Source organism: Ammospiza nelsoni, chromosome 5 (genome assembly GCF_027579445.1).
Source record: "Ammospiza nelsoni isolate bAmmNel1 chromosome 5, bAmmNel1.pri, whole genome shotgun sequence".
NCBI lineage: Eukaryota > Metazoa > Chordata > Aves > Passeriformes > Passerellidae > Ammospiza > Ammospiza nelsoni.
The window spans coordinates 5,976,748-5,993,942 of NC_080637.1; the positions used below are offsets into that span (position 1 = coordinate 5,976,748).

Here is a 17,195-nt window from a genome sequence, read left to right on the forward strand (position 1 = left end):
ATATCTTCCAGCCTGGCTACAAAATTTGCTGAAATAGTCATGTCAGTAATTATGAAGTAAAAGAAAAAAAAATTTGAAGCCTTCATTGCTGTCTTTGAAGTTTTTTGGAGGGCAAAGGAAGAAGGGAATTGGATAACAACTTTGTAAATTTGGAGCTGTAAGTGTTTGAAATGGGGAGAGAGAGACTGAGGTTGTTGACAAGAAAACAGATGGTCCTACGTGTCCTGAATTTTAAAAGCCTGGTACTATTCTAATTCGGTTGTTGACATGTCACAAATACATAAGCATTTGGGTGTAATCAAATACCATAGTGCTTTTAAAAAAAATAATACCGATAAATGTTTCCTGCCACGCAGAAAGAAGTGTGCTTCATTGCAAATGTGTGTAATCAGCAAGGCAAGGCATTAATAATCCACACCATTAATACTGAGCAGTCAGCTACTCCAGGTTCAACTTCATGTGAAAAAGTGCATCAATCCATGCTCCAAAACTATAATGTAATTGTTCAAGCTTGCTCTCATGTTACTGTCCAGCTTACAGTGATACAGAGAGAAAAAAGCCCTCTTCAATAGAGTCCCTTCAAGACAGAGCACAGACCTTCATGCCGCAAAAAAGTTGCTGAGGAGCACAACAAGAGTGTAGCGGTTAGTTGCAATAGTTACCAAAACAGAGGTTAGTTTAGACACAGAAAAATTATAAATTAGAAACCTTTGTTATTACTTAACATCCCAGGTCAAAATGAGATGTGCAGACGCTGGTCAGAAAACAGATATTTAAAAGTCATGATGTAATATCTGTTGAACTTTTCGTGTAGCATATAGTGATAGAACAAGGGCAAATGGTCTTAAGCTGGAAGAGGGCAGGTTTAGTTAGGTGTAAGGAATTAATCCTTTATTGTGAGGGTGTTGAGGCACTGGCACAGGTTGCCCAGAGAGGCTGTGTCTGCCCCACCCCTGAAGGTGTTCAAGACAAGGATGGAGCTTAGAACAACCTGGTCTAGTTAAAGGCTAGACCCTTGTCAGGGGAGCTGGAATGGATGGTCTTTAAGGTCCCTTCCAACCCAAACCATTCTGTGATTCTCTGTCTTAACTTTCATGGGACTTTTCTTAGAAATGCACCTACCTTACACCTGATGAAGACATTCCCAATCTTGTTCAAGTGTTTAATGTAGAGAATAAATTCACCCCAGAAAGCAAAAATGAACTATTGGGTGGTTGCCTAAGCTGAGCTTTATGTTGCAGAACATTATTGTTTATCAGACCTCATCAAATCTTGAACTAATTATATCCCAAAACCTACAGCAGCCTGGAAGAACAAGGGTTTGGACTTGCATAGGCTCTTAATTTATATCTTCAAGGACTTATTTTCATTCTTCACAAGTATCCCAGAACTTTGTGATTCTCATCAGTACTTGTATAAGAGGAGAAATTAATTCGAAGCAGTCAGGGTGGAGTGGCTTTGACTTTCTTCAGCCATTGAAGGGCAGGTATCTCTCACTGGCTATTGAGCTTCTACTAGTTTCAGTTGAGTAAAATCTATAGGCTACTGTAGGCAAATCCTTAAAAATACTGAAAATAGGCCACTGTAAATTTTATCAGCATAAACAAAAAGATGCTGCCCAGTTCAGACTTGTATAGATGGGGTGTTTAATTGTTTGTTTCTGCTATTAAATGAACTGGCAGTGATATTTAGTTGGTTTCCAAAATAAAGACTCTAAAAAAGACAAGCCTCTTCCCATCCCTACTTGCTTTCTCTTCTCCACTCATTCACTCTTGTTTACATGTATTTTAACTTGTATGAGTTGCTCCACTCACAGCACATGCACATCATTAAGCACTACTGCATGTTCTAAAAAATAATTTGCTTAATAAAAAATTTAAAAATGGTCCATACAGCAGCAGTAAGAGTTGAGATTGTCTGAAACATGAAGGATGTTTTTTTTAAGGTGTGTTTTCATGTAAGGTTTTTTTTGAAGCAGATGCAGCAGATGTACATAGCTTTTGCAAAGGTTGACTCTATGGTTCCAGGAAGCATTACCCACAGCACAACACTAGAATGACATCTTTTGGTAGGTTTAAACATGTACACAAGGAGTATCCAGGGTTTACGTTGAAACCCCTACCTTAAATCAAACTGGTTTGTGATAGAAGTGGTGCAGGAATGCAGAGGCTGAACACCTGAAGAGCCACTCCCCTCTGGAGGTGAATATTTAACTTTGGTGAGCAGAACTCTGAGGGCTAATTTTAGGGAGGTGAGAAGCCTTAAAGCACAAAGGAGTGTATGTGCTCCAATGTGCACCTCCAGCTGAAAAGGGAACTGCATTTTAATGTAGCTCTTACTATGATTTCCTTTTGTATCCTTGATTTCCTTCTGTGATACTGGTGAGGAATCTGCATCTATACCTCTGAGAAATAACAAGTTTTATCTCAGGTGGGATCAGGTCTCTTCTGATGTTTCTCCAGCCTGTATTTTGTTCGGTACATTTTCCAATTCATATTGCCCTTAGTATCATGCAGTCTGACCTATTTGCTTGAAAGGCAACTTCCCTCAGCTGCTCCTTCTCCCAGCCCAAATGTATTACCCATCCAAACATTTTCAAGGTAGGAATGTTTTTCCCCCTATATGTTCAAGTATTTTTTCCTCTGGTATAAAATACCTTTACACCTTACCTAAAACTTGCAATTGAGGCATTAAACTGATTACATGTACTAAATTTGGAATTGATCAGGAAAAAAATATTCCCTATACTAAACAGTGGTTTGCTATGGTTTGTATGATCTACTATGTGGAGAGAGCTGATAAAGCTGGGCTACAAGAAATCTCTGATTTCACCAGAAAAATTACTGTGGATTTTAAATTATCAGGGCAGTAAAAAGTAACTCATTGTCTTAAGAAAAATTACACTTCTAGAGCTAATTTCTGCCACTGTGGAGGCAACACAACTTAAAACATCTTTGCATTTACCACTGAGTGCTTACACAAGCACTTGAGTATTATTAGCTACCAAGAAGAATGAAATCTGAGCATTATATGTCAGGTATTAAAAGCCATAAGGATTTTCATGTAATTCATGTGTGTGTGAGAGTGCAAGTGCGGTTGCTCTCTGCTGGGTGCATGAAGAATTGCTCATCTCTTTGTTAAAGTCTTTATGGGGCTGTAAGATGGATTGCAAGTCTTACAGCTGCTCCGTTGTTAGCCCTGCTGATGGGTGCAGGGAAGCCTGGAGATAATTATTTTGTAGACTTTACTGCCTATGTAGGACTGCCTATGTAGAACATCCTGCCATAGGAGGTTTTTTTCCATTGGGCATGATGTCAGGGTAATTTAGCAATTGCTGTTTAGGATATGCGTTACTTAATAATAATTATAAGTGTTATTAGACTCTAATAGTTCTGCCCAAAACTACAACACACTACAGCAGTTAATGATTTTTGAAACATCATCTTTCCTTTGAGCTGCTTTTGAGCAAGAGTGCTGCAGAAATGCTGATGGGCTAGAAGGCATCTAGAGATGACTTCCCCCCCCCCCAAAATGCAGAGACCTGGTCATTTACAGCTTAAAAATGTTGCACAGCTTCTTTTTCTGTTTGTCAGAGGTTCTGACCCTTATTTTGCTGGCCAAATTCCAATGTAGGTAATTACCTTCTGTGTCTATAAACTGCAGCCCCCTGCAGTTTTCAATTGGGTACGGTATTGTTCTACCCTTCCTGGCTGGAACTGTTGTGTGATAATGCTCCATGTCATTAAACAGCTGCCGTCTGTCACCTTACGATGAAGTCATTCCTCTCTAAACAATGAGTTTATAAAGCCCTTTTGGGTCCTTCCAGACAAAATTTGCTCGTAAACCAGCAATTATGATCTTTGGAGTACATTAAGGTGATGCTTGGCTGTCTCTCTTGACAGCAGTCAGAAGCCTTCAAACGGGTGTTGTCCCTTTTGTCAGTTTGTGTGATATCCTGACAGTGATGCCACAGCTCAGATGTAAATGCTTTGTTACTGTAAAACCTTGGTGCCTGTAAATACCTCTGCACTGGGTTGGATTTAGTTGTCCTTACACCTGGAACTCGTTTGTTATCATGTTCTTGTTCTGTTGGCTCCTACAGGGAATTCAAATATCTTATACCATGGGACATGAAAAAGGCAAATCCCCAGCAAAATGGTGAAACCACAATAATAGGGTGAGGGTTGCAATATGAATTAACCAAAAAAGAACAGTAGGAAGGTACTGGGTAGGGTTAAAAACAGATTTGGCCAACAGGTGTCATGTAAATCCGTTTGGTCCCCATTAACAGCTGTTTTTCAGCACCTGACTTGACACTGGGATCATTAATGGAAATGAACGTGGATTAATGCCAAAGCTCTTAACAGTGATGAATTTAAGAGAGTCTCTTTTGATTCAGACATTGCTTCTGAAGGCTACCTCTCTGTCCTGAGTGGGCAGTTCACTTTTAGCAGTCCTGCAGTAATTAAAGATATGAATGGGAGAGACCAAGAGGGCATCTACTGGGTTTTTCTGGTGCTCCTGCTGAAGCAGCAGGGATATTAAAACAATCTCCAGCTCCTCAAGAGTGGCCCTGTCAGCTTGCTGAAATGATGGAATGGTAGTTAGGTTATTAGAAGAAAAATTGGCACAAATTGAGAGAGAGGATGCTCTGGCAGCAACCACAAGCAGCCAGCGACTCAGTGTCTTAATCTCTGCCCTCAGGCTGCTCTCTGTGATACAGATGGCACCTTGTCAGTGGAGATGATGTGCTGGGTCACCCCTGAGTCCAATGGGCTAAATTGGCCATGGAGGGAAGGATTGCTACAGCATAGAGCCACATAATCTATTTTTTCTTTCTTTCCTTCTTTTTTTATTTTTTTAATGTATGTCATCATTTGGGTACTGACAGTAAGTGCCAAGGGATCCCATTCTCATTAGTGTCCCCTAGACACAGCTATCTCTGTACACTTGTGCTTTCAAGAAATAGTCCTAAGCTTTCACAAGGCTTGCTTTACTTCCTTCTGGAAAGTTTTACATGCAGTTTCTCTTTTGTCTTATTACTTCTTGGGTACAGGAGAAGGGGAGATGGGGGAAGGAAGAAGCCACTTCCTCTGAGAGCCACTGTGTTGGCAAAGAGAAAGAAATAAAAGCCCTACAGCTGTTAGCAGCCAAGAGGTCTTAGTGCAGAGCTGTAATGTCCATTGGGTGAAGATGAAAGCTGGGAGAAGATAAGGGAATTCATCTTAGAAGGGATCATTTGCAAAGGATCAGGCATATTTGGCTGGATTTTGTATGGACTCAACAAGTTCTGTGATAAAATGAACCATCAGGCAGGTGTGGTCTATAATTTTCTTCCTCAGTGGAGCCGTCCAGTGTACTGCAGGGATCCAATCCATAGAATCTGTAAAATAGGTGTTTTTTCCCCAATGTTATCTCTCTGCTGATTTATTCACTTGTTCATTTTGTCTGCATTGGCTCTAGTCCTACGCCAGCTGCCAAAGCTGGGTGAGGATTCCACTGCAAGTGTCATTGCTGCAACAGTGTTCATGAGCTCCTCAAAATCCCAACAGTGAGACTTGGATTCCCACTCTGAGGTGTCTGAGAGCCTTGGTTTGCACTGACATCAAAGGCAGTGCAGTTTAGGAAGGAGCCCAGCTGTGTTTGTAAAAATGTGTGCCCTCTCTGTGGCCTGAACTTGTCTGTCAAACCGCCAAAATGTTGGCAGCTCAGTCAAGTCCCTACCTTGTGGAAGAAAAGTATTTTAAAGAAAAGCCTAAATTATGCTTGGTTTTTTCCCTAACTCTGCAGGAGTTAGTGGATTGACAGAGCTGTCAATGGATGGTGGAATTTAGTTTGGAGAAGTTTTAATGACTTACTCAAGTTAATGCAGGCAGTGAGTGACAAAACCTGTCCCCTGGAGCTTGGCATCATAGTGTATGGTACTGATGCCTTGAGTCAGAGCTTTTAACCACCTCCAGCCAATAAAGCATTTAAAGAATATGACCAATGTAGTTCAACTTTGGTCCCAACAAAATAAAGAAAGGGCTTAAGCGTTTTTTGCAATTAGAAGAGAGCTTGGCCTGTGCCTAAACCTTTAGCTCAAAGCAAGAACTTGATGCTAATAGGGCCATTAACCTGAGAAAACAGGTGTTAGTGTTTGGCTTTGTGCTTTCCTAAAAAATTGGCTGATTAGCAATGGAAATTGTGGGGCTCTTGGTGGTAAAGGTGGTTTTGGTAAAGGAAAAAGCAAAGGAATAAACTTGTTATTCTTTATTAAACATGACCCTAGCTGTAATTCTGGGCTAAGTAGCAATTGTGTATGGATTTCTTAAAGAAGGGATCCAACAGAGAGAACAGATGAAGGGCATAATTTAAAACTGAACTCAATACAAACAACATAGAGAATAAATGAAGTGAAAAGTCAAGCCAATTTATGAAAGAAAATAGTTGACCAAGCCTAGGGCAGAGCTGGGAGCTTAACTAATCTTCTACCTTTTCTTTCAAAACAACATATAGGCATTTTCCACAGCTATTTTAAGCTATGGGTCAGGGATTTTTCAACCTCCCTAGTAGGGAGGTTGTTTGACAGATTGGGTTTTACGTAGAGGAATAGGAATTGAAAAGAAATAATTGAGTGATTTTTTTTTAGAGGTTTAAGTGTCACATAGGTGCCTACTGCTCCATGAAAGTCTTGAAAGTTGTTCCCATGAAGTATCACTCAAGTGAGTTAGTCATGGTTTTTCTGTTTCTTGGCAATTTTAAGGGGGTGGTTGTTTGGATGGTTGGCTTGGTTTGGCTTAAGTGTTGTCTTTGTGTGGAAATGCAGTTCCTAGGGCCTGGAGAAGTCACAATTCCTGCAGGTGAACTTGTGACCTGCAGAACTTATTCAAAATAAAGAGCATTTGCAAGACAAGATATTTGTACATGAAATGTTATGCAAAAGTTTGGACCAAATCTTGGAGTCTCTTACTCAGGCAAGATTCCTGCTAGAGTATAGAGGAATTTTAGCCATTTATGAGAGTGATAAATGCTGTTGTCTGCGATCCGTGTTGAAAGCACTTCACAAGGGATGATCAAACTTCTTGTTGGTGGTGTAAAATGTGCCTTTAATATAACTTTCTCCTTCCTGCCTGTAAGCAGGGAAAGTGCTAAAGTTAATACAGGCATATTAATGTGAATTATGCTTTTAAGGAGATGAAACACATGAAACGAAATAATTTGTCTTCACACAGATTATAGCTGTGAGACAAGGGAATTGCACAGGGTTGTTCTCTTCTTCCACTCTTAGATTTTTTTTTCACATGTAAAATATGATTTTCATCTGGTTGTGCAGATTCTGAGCTCTTCCAAGTCCTCCGGTGGGCATTCACTCCTGAACAATCATCAAACAGAGAAATTCTAATTAAAGCCAAGTTTTTTGAAAGTGGCAGGTGGCTCTGAAATGCCTGAATTCTGCCATGATCAGCTTCTGACATTGCTGCATACAGGCCATTTGCCCCCTCTCCCTGGTGGAAAGATGGGGGATGCTTGAAAATTCATGCATCATTAGTGTTCATTCTTGAAAGTGAAACATCCAAAAAATCATCAGCACTTTTGGAATTTCTAGCCAAGTAATTAGTTGAAACTACTGTCCTTAATTATCAATAATGCAAGGGGAGAGGGGGGAGGGAGTGATGTATTTTTACTTTTGTTCAGTATTTAAAATTATTTATTTTCTGTATAAGAGTATGAATTCTCCTAAACCATGATCTATCATTTGTTTCCCACATCAGATTATTTTTTGCTCCAAAGTTCTTTTTCCCTGCAAAAGTGTGGTTGTTTTGAGCTTGGATTTAGGATGTACATCTGGAGATCAGATAGGCTGAGAATTTACAGGGGGTGAAAGTGTTCAAAAATTTGATCTCCTTTTGCAGGGCAAAAAAACTTTCTGAAGCAGCATTTTCATTTCCACAGCAATGTAGGCAGTTTTGCCATCGCCGTCTCTTTTTGATTTGTGGGGGTTTTTTTTATGGCAGCAATAAACAGAATGCTTTAAACTGGGTCTCTCCAGGCTGCTTTTCCTTTTTAAAGAGCGTAGGCAACTAATCGGCAGCAACCAGGCACATAGCTGGAGTGTTTTCCATTCTAGGCAATATCAGACTAATTTGATGCACACATGGATGCTTCACACAATCTGCAGATTCATCGCTGGCATCTTGCATTAGTCATCTGACAGATTGCCAAGTGTTTCATACTCCTTTCATGTGACTTTATTACAAAACACACACACATAGACACACGCACTGCCTGCTTTCTGCCAGTAGCCAGTTTAGTGAGAATTCACTGCAGTTCTGTTTACAACAGCCATGGAGAGAAAGCTGCACTTATTTGCCACTATCCTCTACTTTAAAATGCAGAAGTCCTGGGTTGTGTTGTGCCGCTCTCATCTTATATAATGACATTAAGCAGCAGCCTGCAGAGAGAACCAGACTCGAATGAAAAATGTAATAGCATTGTTTTTTGTTCATAATACTTATGCTATTAATTAAACACTGATTTTTTTTTTCCTGCTTTGTGCCAATTGACATCATCTTCTGCATCTAGTGCACACGAAAACTGTGTAGTCTCCTAACTTGTCTTCTCTTTTTAATCTCCTTTTCCACTTTCTAGTAACGGCACAGCTAACAAGATGAATGGAGCTTTGGATCATTCAGACCAACCAGACCCAGATGCCATTAAGATGTTTGTTGGACAGATTCCCCGTTCGTGGTCAGAAAAAGAATTAAAAGAACTTTTTGAGCCTTATGGAGCTGTCTACCAGATTAATGTTCTCCGAGACAGAAGTCAGAACCCTCCCCAAAGTAAAGGTACAGTAGTTATACTCTCTTTGCTTTCAGTTTGCTTGTTTTCCTGATGATCTTGCTTGCCTTCAGCATTTCCAAGGAGGCTTGCAGCTGAGCTCTCAGTTTTGTAGTATGCTGTGTTGAGCTATGCAGCAGTCCTAAGAGGAGAGGACTAATGAATCCTATTGAACACTGCCTTCCTCCTCTTCTTAAACTGAAGTTTAATTGTCTTTTATCTCAAAGCATGCGTTCTAACTGTGCAAAAAAAAAAAAAAGAAAATATCAGTCTCCTTGTTTAAATTATCATTGCCAAAAATGTGGAAACTGAGAGATTGCTTCCCAGGATTAGCTCATGAAAAATATAATTTTCTATTTCCTTTCATTTCCTCTCTTTGCACCCCAGGTGGGAAATATTTTAAGGATGCAGAAGGGAAAAATTATGGTTGTGGGCTCTTGCCACATCATTGCTCCAGCAGCAATAAAAATATAAAAATTACAAATAGTCACCCTTTTTCAATAATCTGATTTTTTTTTTCTGCAGTCATGTTAAAGAATTGGTTTTTGGCACTGATATTATTCTAAATGAAAGGGTTAGTTTTCCTTCCTGCATTTTTCTATACACATGTAAAGTTTTTGTCCCTAACTATATTCCTTCCTTTCATTACGTATATCTGTGCTTATTTAGGCATGTGAGAGTTTTGTCTCTTATAGCTGCTTAAGTGTGACACGTGCTTAGATGTAAACTGAAAGTGAGTATTCTGTTTTACAGAATGCATTTTCCTCCCTACCTAGCTGTACATTTTCATTCAGCCTTGGTACGTGAGCATTTTTACCGTTAGAAATAATTAGTGTAGCTCAGAGGCAGAACTGGATGTGCATGTGTGTGCCTGGCTGTAAGGCTGCTAGACACTTATTCCTTCTTACTGCACTCCTGGCACTGACTCTAGAACCCTTCAGACCACACATGCTATGGAGAACATCACAGAATGATTTTGTGGGCTCCCAGCAAAGTTAACAGTGCAAAACAGCCCTTGCTGGAGATGAGAGGTGCTGTTGTGGGAGGCACACAGCACAGCCTCGGGTGCTCCGTGCTTTTGGGCAAAGCACTGCCAAGGCTCAGCATATCTCCATTTTTCCTGGTACTGGGCAGAGGATCCTCTCAGTGCCTTCTTTTTGCTGCCCAGTTTAAGCAGTCAGGTGCTTCGAGTGACTATGGTTTATTTTGGGTTGCTTGCATCTCTTACTTCTGGTTAAAAGACTTGGTGCATTGGTCTCACATCAGTGTCAGGGAGGGGGTCCTGCTAATCAAATGTCTCTACTAGATCACTCTTCCCCCTTCCCCAGCCCTGGAAGTGTTCAAGGCTATGTTGTGTGAACAACCTGCTCTAATGAAAAGTGAACTACCTGCCTCCTCTCCGTGATAAGAGGGCTGGAGCTAGGTGGTCTTTAAGGTCCATTCCAACCCAAAGCATTCCATGATTCTGTGGTTCAGAAGCAGAAGTTATTTCTGGTTGGAGTGTTTCAGTGTAGTTCTGCTTCCAGCCCACCCCCCCACCTCATTTCCCAGGACTGATGTATTGTAGCATGTACTCCCCTACTGTGTTAGCAAAGAGCCCTCACCAAATGTCTTTTTCTTGTAATGCTGGATAGGAGAGCATTAAGAGGTCAAACAACTGGATTTTCTGCAGTCCAGGCTGCTATGGATGAGCAAACTCCTCCTTAGTTTAAAGCACTAAAATGCTGAACTTTGAGACTCGTCCATCTGGAAGGAGCTGATTCCTGGGTCACAGCAATGCCTTCCCACTAAGCAGTAAATGAAGTGAGAATGATATTGTGATTAGACAGAAGAAACCCATTGATACCCATTTCTGGGAATCACTGTACCTGTCCATCAGGCAGCTGGAATGCATAAGGATGAAGCATAGGTCATGCAAATCATTGTAGACTAATTACCAATGTTTGTAGTCTCCATATGCAATATTCTTTTTGAAAGGTGGCTGGGTTTTGGGGATGCTTTTTGCTTGGACTCTTTTCAGCCATGCAGAGATTATACTTGTCACTTCAGGCATTATGTGTTAATTAATGAGTAAATGAAATTAATCCTGAAGATAGGCAGAATAACCTTCAGACTTACTTTTCTCTGGCATCAGCAGCCAGCTCCTCTGGTGGTCAGCTTTTCCCTCAGAAGCTTTGGAGGAGTATATCTCCATGCTGGCTCTATCCTTCCTCCTGGCTGAATCTGCCAGCAAGGTTGCTAGAAACCTCTTGAGTTTCTTGTGGATGTCTCTTGACTAGGAATGATCTTTATTTTCTTAATCCAGTTGCACAAAGGATTCCGTGTGAGAGATTGTTAAGAATGTTAGAAACAAACAAACAGAAAAATTGCCCTGAGAAACATCCTACAGTCTTCTTTTCATCACAATGCATGACAATTCTTCACCTATACTATCTAGTAGGCATTTAAAAAATAAACTGAATTTTCATTTTTTGTTTGGAGGTTATAGAATCATAGAATATCCTGAGCTGGAAGGGACCCACAAGGATCAGAGTCCAGCTCCTGGCTCTGTAGAGGACAACACTAAAAATCACATGTGTGATGTGGAGTGAAATTCCATGCTCCTCTTGTGTTTAAATACCCACACAAAACAACCATTTTTATTTAATTTGAGCTGGGTGGATTTGGGTTGTGCCAGGCCCTTTGTATCACCTCCAATTTTATAGAACAGTCCATCAAAGGGACCTCGTGGTTGGGTGAGGTAGAAAAAGTCAATTTTTCATTTCATTGCATGGTTGTGACTGTGTGTAAGGCAGAACATTCACAGCCTGGTGTCACACAGAAATTTTTTTCTGAATATGCTGCAAGCCATGAGTTGTAATGACAGGAATGCAAGTTGGTGTTACTACACCACACGGGGGGAGCAGTTAGGTTTTGCTCTTTAAAGAAAAGCATTTTGATTTTTGAAAGATTTCTCTCTTCTCAGACAAAGGTTGTGTATTTCTGTGAGCTTGGCCAAAGGGGCTCCTCTAATTTGGACCGAGATTTTCTCTGATGAGCTGTTTATGAAGCTGCAATCTGAGTCTCTCCCAATTCTGTCAAAAATAACCATAGGCTGCTTCTCTCTCTCCTGCTGTTATTCAGACTGTCTTTCATACCCTCCAACGACAGACAGCCTAGTTCATGTCTTTCCTCCTCTTTTGTGTTGCTTGCCAGCTCTGCAAAGCTGAGGCTGGAGGAAGACAGGTAGAAAGCCAAGTTTACCTCACTCTGGAAAACCAGAGGAAAGCCATCTTAATTCCACAGATATATTGATACTACTGCAAATGTTGAACCTTGGCTTTATGAATTGTGAACTTCAGGAATGGCTGCATTCTAGGAAATTCCTTATCCTTTTCAGAGCTTGCATTCCTCTGCATCTTTTGGATGTGTGAAAGAGCTCAGCAAAGTAATTTGACTAAGTTTTTATCTCCTGTTGTTTTGTAAGGCTTTTTCCTCTTTCTGCAACAAAAGAAATCCAGGGGATTAGGTAAACTAAATGCAAAAAAAACAAATAAAACAAAACAACAGGGCACGAAATTCTGTACCACTGAAATAAAATGGCACTTTTGGCTTCTGGGGACTAAGGGGAATCAAAGTCTCGGCAGATCAGCCCTCTCTGTTCCCAATCAAGCTTGCTTCCTTTATATAATTTATTCTGGGTGAATAGATGACTTTTTTCCAGGGTGGTTGTTAAAAAGAGCTTCTCTAATATCTCAAATGCAGCAAGCTCAGTGTGAAGGCAGCACACACTGCCACCAAGATCTCTCTTCCTCCCCACTGTTTGCCTAAGCCGGAAAGATTTCCTTGGCTACTTTGGTTTTGAAGTCCAAGTGCTGAAGCAAGCAGATGGCACAGGGCTACTTTTGTCTTTTGAAATGCAGCAGGAGAGTCTTGGGCCAGATCCACTATGTCCTTTTGGCACCTTGCCTCTGCTTCAATACCTGATAATTCTTGGAGGGATCAAGGTCCCCTAGAGCAGCTTTGTGAGCCTGAATCTCTTTGTGCTGCTGTGGGAATCACACTGCAGAAAACAGGGAGAGGCACCTGGGTAACAACTGGCTTGGTGTTTGCTTGCAGCCTTATACAGACCCTTTATCAGATTAGAGGGAGGCTGCTGAGTGAACAAGGATGTGCTGTAGTTAAAGGCCAGTGTTTATTATTATCCTGTTTAACATGGTAATTTAAGTCTACTGGGAAGTGAGCAGAGGAATCTGATAATGAGGCATTCATCTGCTGCATACAGGAGAGACCAGGCGGGCCAAGAGGTGTACAGGTATATATAGTTACACACGTATATATAGAGAGAGAGGGAGAGAGAGAGAAAGAGATGCATTTGATAATGAGGCATTCATCTGCTGCATACAGGAGAGGCCAAGAGATGTACAGGTATATACAGTTACATATAGATATATATAGAGAGAGAGAGAGAGAGAAAGAGATGCATTTGATAATGAGGCATTCATCTGCTGCATACAGGAGAGACCAAGTGGGTATATAGGTATATATAGTTACATACATATATATATAGAGAGAGAGAGAGAGTTGCATATAGGAGGCAGAAGTTACCTGGCTTGCTTGAGCACCATTTCAGCCTCAGTTTAGCCCTTCCAGAATAGTCTGGTGCAGGCAGGGGGATGATCCCTCTCCTCCAGCAGGTCCTGTCACAGTGCCTGGTACAGTAGGAGCAAAGGGAGCTCGGGCAGTCCTGCACAGCAGCAGAGCTGTGGCACACTCACTTTGTCACAGATTCCCATCCTGAGTGTCCTAACCTGCAGCTAAGAGCAGCTGCTCCTTGTTCCTTGACTGCCCCTGTGACACCACACAGCCAATTGCACCCTCTGCTCCTTCAGTTTCAGTACATTGTGTTTGGCAAAACTGTTTTAGATGCTCTTTAAAGGCTCCCTTCAGCCAGCACTCCAGGAGCCAGGGTTTCTCTACACTTCACATCTTATTCTGTGTTTTGAATGCTCTCAGTGGCCCATGTGAACACTGTTTAGCTTTTCAGATCAGTTGAGTTGCACCATGAGCACATTTGCTGTTGAAATGGCAGGATATGTGCCCACAGCCATTGTGCATGTATGTGTTAGGCTAAATTTTGGCAATGGTGCCTGACAGATATTTTGTTACTGCAGACTTAAAATATTTTCCTGCACTGTATTAAAAAGTACCTTGCATGTTATTTTTTAGCAGGTGCATTGTACACTATAAGTTTCAGACAACAAAGACTGGCAAAAGCCAGATGTCCTTAAATACAAGTACAATGGGGAAGAGTGAATGATAAAGTTGAGTTTTTAACTTGAAGTTGCTGACTGTAGGGTGTTTAAATTTAAACCTTAAGGAATCTTAAATCTATAATTTTAAATGGGTTGTAAATAGCATTATAGAATATATTCCAGCTGATTTTTAGAGAAGGTAATTCTTACTTGACAAATCTGATGGAGTTTTTCAAGAAGTTTCTGTGAAGGCGGACAGGTGTGAAATATAATCAAGCTGATTTCCCAGGGGCATTGCACAGTGTGTCACACAGGAGACTAATCCATGCAGCTGCTGGTGAAGCAGAGAAGGACCCATTTCCAGATGGGGAAAGGAGCTGGGTAGATGATCGAGGGCAGATTAGAATGGGGAAAGGTTGCGGGCCAGGGGAAGAGAGGGGATGATGATTGGAGAGCAACAGGGACTGTTATTGGAGATCAATACTTTTTCACTCTCTATGTAAATGGCTTTGACAGAATGAACCACCAACTTGTTATCCAACTTTTTGGATCATGCAGAAGGGACTAGATGGGGGAGAAGCCACCTGATAATCTGGAGAAAACAATCAAACACAAAGAAATTCTGCTGGGTAAAACGAACTGTGAGCAAGAAGAGTAAATTTTATTTTGAGTGAACACATGTGTTGAATGAGTGCATTTTTCAAAGATTTGAGAGCAGGAGAGGATTTGAAGAGTGCACATATCATAAGATGACTGAGGTGATGTTTTGTATCTGTGTGGTCAAAAAGGCACAGAAAATGCGAGCTGTATAAATGGAAGCATTGAATAGAGCCTTCAAGGAAATACTGCACCACTTAAAGAAGGATTTTTTTTAATCATGTTTAAACTACAGTTACCAATATTTAGTACCATTCTATAGAAAAGGGCAGAGGTCCAGGGAAGAGCAGCATGATTTTGTATGAAGTCAGGAAGGGTTGAGCCGTGGTGAAAGGTCTACAAAGGTTAACTTGTAAAGGGCTTCAAAGATTGACTTACAAGAAAGCTAAAAGGGGGAAAGCTGAGGAAGAATACAGGACTGTACCTTGGTTTGGAAAGGAAAAGTTGTAAGGGGATACAATTGAAGTTTCTGCAGTATGTTGAAGTGCATACCAAAGGCAGGAATAGATAAGCTCTTTCAATTAATATTAAACCCAGGGACTGCACAGCATAGACTTAAGACTGAGGAACAGCAGGCCAACAGAAAAAAATTCGACTTCTCAAGTCAAACTTTCTTCCTTCACTTGCAGAGCAGAGAATGGCTTCCAGAAGAAGCAGAGAGAAGAATTCCAAAAGAAACTTTCCTTTTGCTTGCTTCCATTTAGTGTTTTGAAAAAATGCATCTGGAACAGGATGTGACATGACTGCTCCCCATGTCCAGGAGCAGTTTCAGCCCATAAACAGGACAAGGTGCCAAGCTGTCAATGGTTTAGCCATGTCCAGCACCAGGAGAGGCTGAGATTGGTGTCCCCTGATATTTTTGCATTGCTTTGAAGATAGGGAGCAGATCAGGGTAACATCCCATTGCATACTTCACTGCAAACCTGTTGCCCACTTAAATCAGTCTCACTTTATATTCCCTTCATTGACAATGGCAAGAAAATCAAAGCAAAAATTATCACAGCAAAACCAACCCAGTCAGACAGAGGAGAAGTAATGGAAGATATTTGTGAAGACCCTGTAACAGCAGCAGGGGGCTGTGGTTGCAGAATGGGAAGACTAGAGGTTGGTGGGGGGAGTTGGGTAGAGGATTTTTCATTTGAGTTATTTAAATATAGAGATAGCACAGAAACCTTTCTTTAGCCTTGTTTCTAAAGTTCCTCTATACAGTGTGTGAATGACTGGAGCAGAACGAAGCTATTTTTACTTTAAGGCATCTTTTCCCTCCCTATTTTTATGGTATTCATCACAGTGGGAACTTGGTCCAGAAATGAGGACTCTAGGTATTGCTGTAAGAAGTTAATAAAAATAACACATCTCTGAGGGATTAAAGTAGATCACTTTGGGGCTCATTGGCTGCAGTTTTGTAGCAGCTTAACTATGATTTACAACTGCATATGAATTTTAAAAAGTAAGCTAAGACCGTATAAGCACATTATTAATTACATCCATGATGGAAAAAAAAAGCATAAAATTTAACTACATGAATCTTTTTAGTTAAATTGATAGAAAACCATGAGAGGAGCAGCACTTCATATTCCAATTGTGGTTCTTTCTAATGTTCATGTCTGATAAACACTTGGGGGGAAGGCAAGGTCAGTAAAGGTGTGTTTGAAAAGGAATTTTTGAACTTCAGTTCAGGAGTGCTATACTGTTGACAACTTCAGCACATCCTCCAGCATTTACTTATAGAATATTTTAGAACAACTTTAAAAAAGAGTCCCAAATGTTCATAAAATATTAATGTGTAACTCGTTGTTTGTAATGACATCACTTCATTGGGAAAAAAACCACGTAGGCAGACAGTTAAAACAGCCTGAACTTTCAGTAAAATTGAAAAAAATCACATTGCTTTGTTGAATGTGAATAGTATGCCAAACCTCAGTTTCTTAAATATATAATCTCAAAGGGAAAAAAACTGTAATGCATGGAAAATCTAAGTCAAGTCATGCACACACTTGCACGCAGGAATTAATCAATAGATATAATACTCAGACATAAAACACAGGCATGTGTTAAGTATTTTCAAGATTGCTGCCTACATTTAAAATATATACATCTATAAAAGTGCCAGATACTGTCAGTTTGATATTTATGGTATCCAGTGCTTTTAGTTGCATATTAAAGCTCAATCATATTAAGAATCAATGAGATTCGACCATTTTATGTCAAATGTGCCATTTATGTTTCAGTGCCATTGTGGCACTGAAATTCTTTCCTCCTCCAGTTTTCTACTACATGAATAAACACACTATTTATCTACTCATCACATAAAAAATTATGTGAGTTTTGTTAAAAGACAAAGGCTTCAAAACAAACCACACAACCTTTCTCTTTTATGTAGTGTTTCTCATTTTGTTCAGTTCTAATATCAAGATCATTTGCTTCTAACACATAAGGAGATTTTGCAAAGGATGTGGGGACTGGTCTGAAATCTTCACACAC

General features: G+C 40.4%; 1 protein-coding gene across 8 annotated transcripts in view; it reads left to right on the forward strand.

The window, feature by feature from the left end:
• The window catches only part of CELF2 (CUGBP Elav-like family member 2), a 551,351-nt gene that overhangs the window by 409,776 nt on the left and 124,380 nt on the right, over positions 1–17,195 (forward strand). For all 8 annotated transcript variants that reach the window (XM_059471628.1, XM_059471627.1, XM_059471623.1 and 5 more), the window contains one exon: positions 8,632–8,828. In XM_059471628.1, coding sequence (XP_059327611.1) covers positions 8,651–8,828 — 178 coding nt within the window. In that variant the 5' untranslated portion in view covers positions 8,632–8,650. The remainder of the gene's footprint in view (positions 1–8,631; positions 8,829–17,195) is intronic.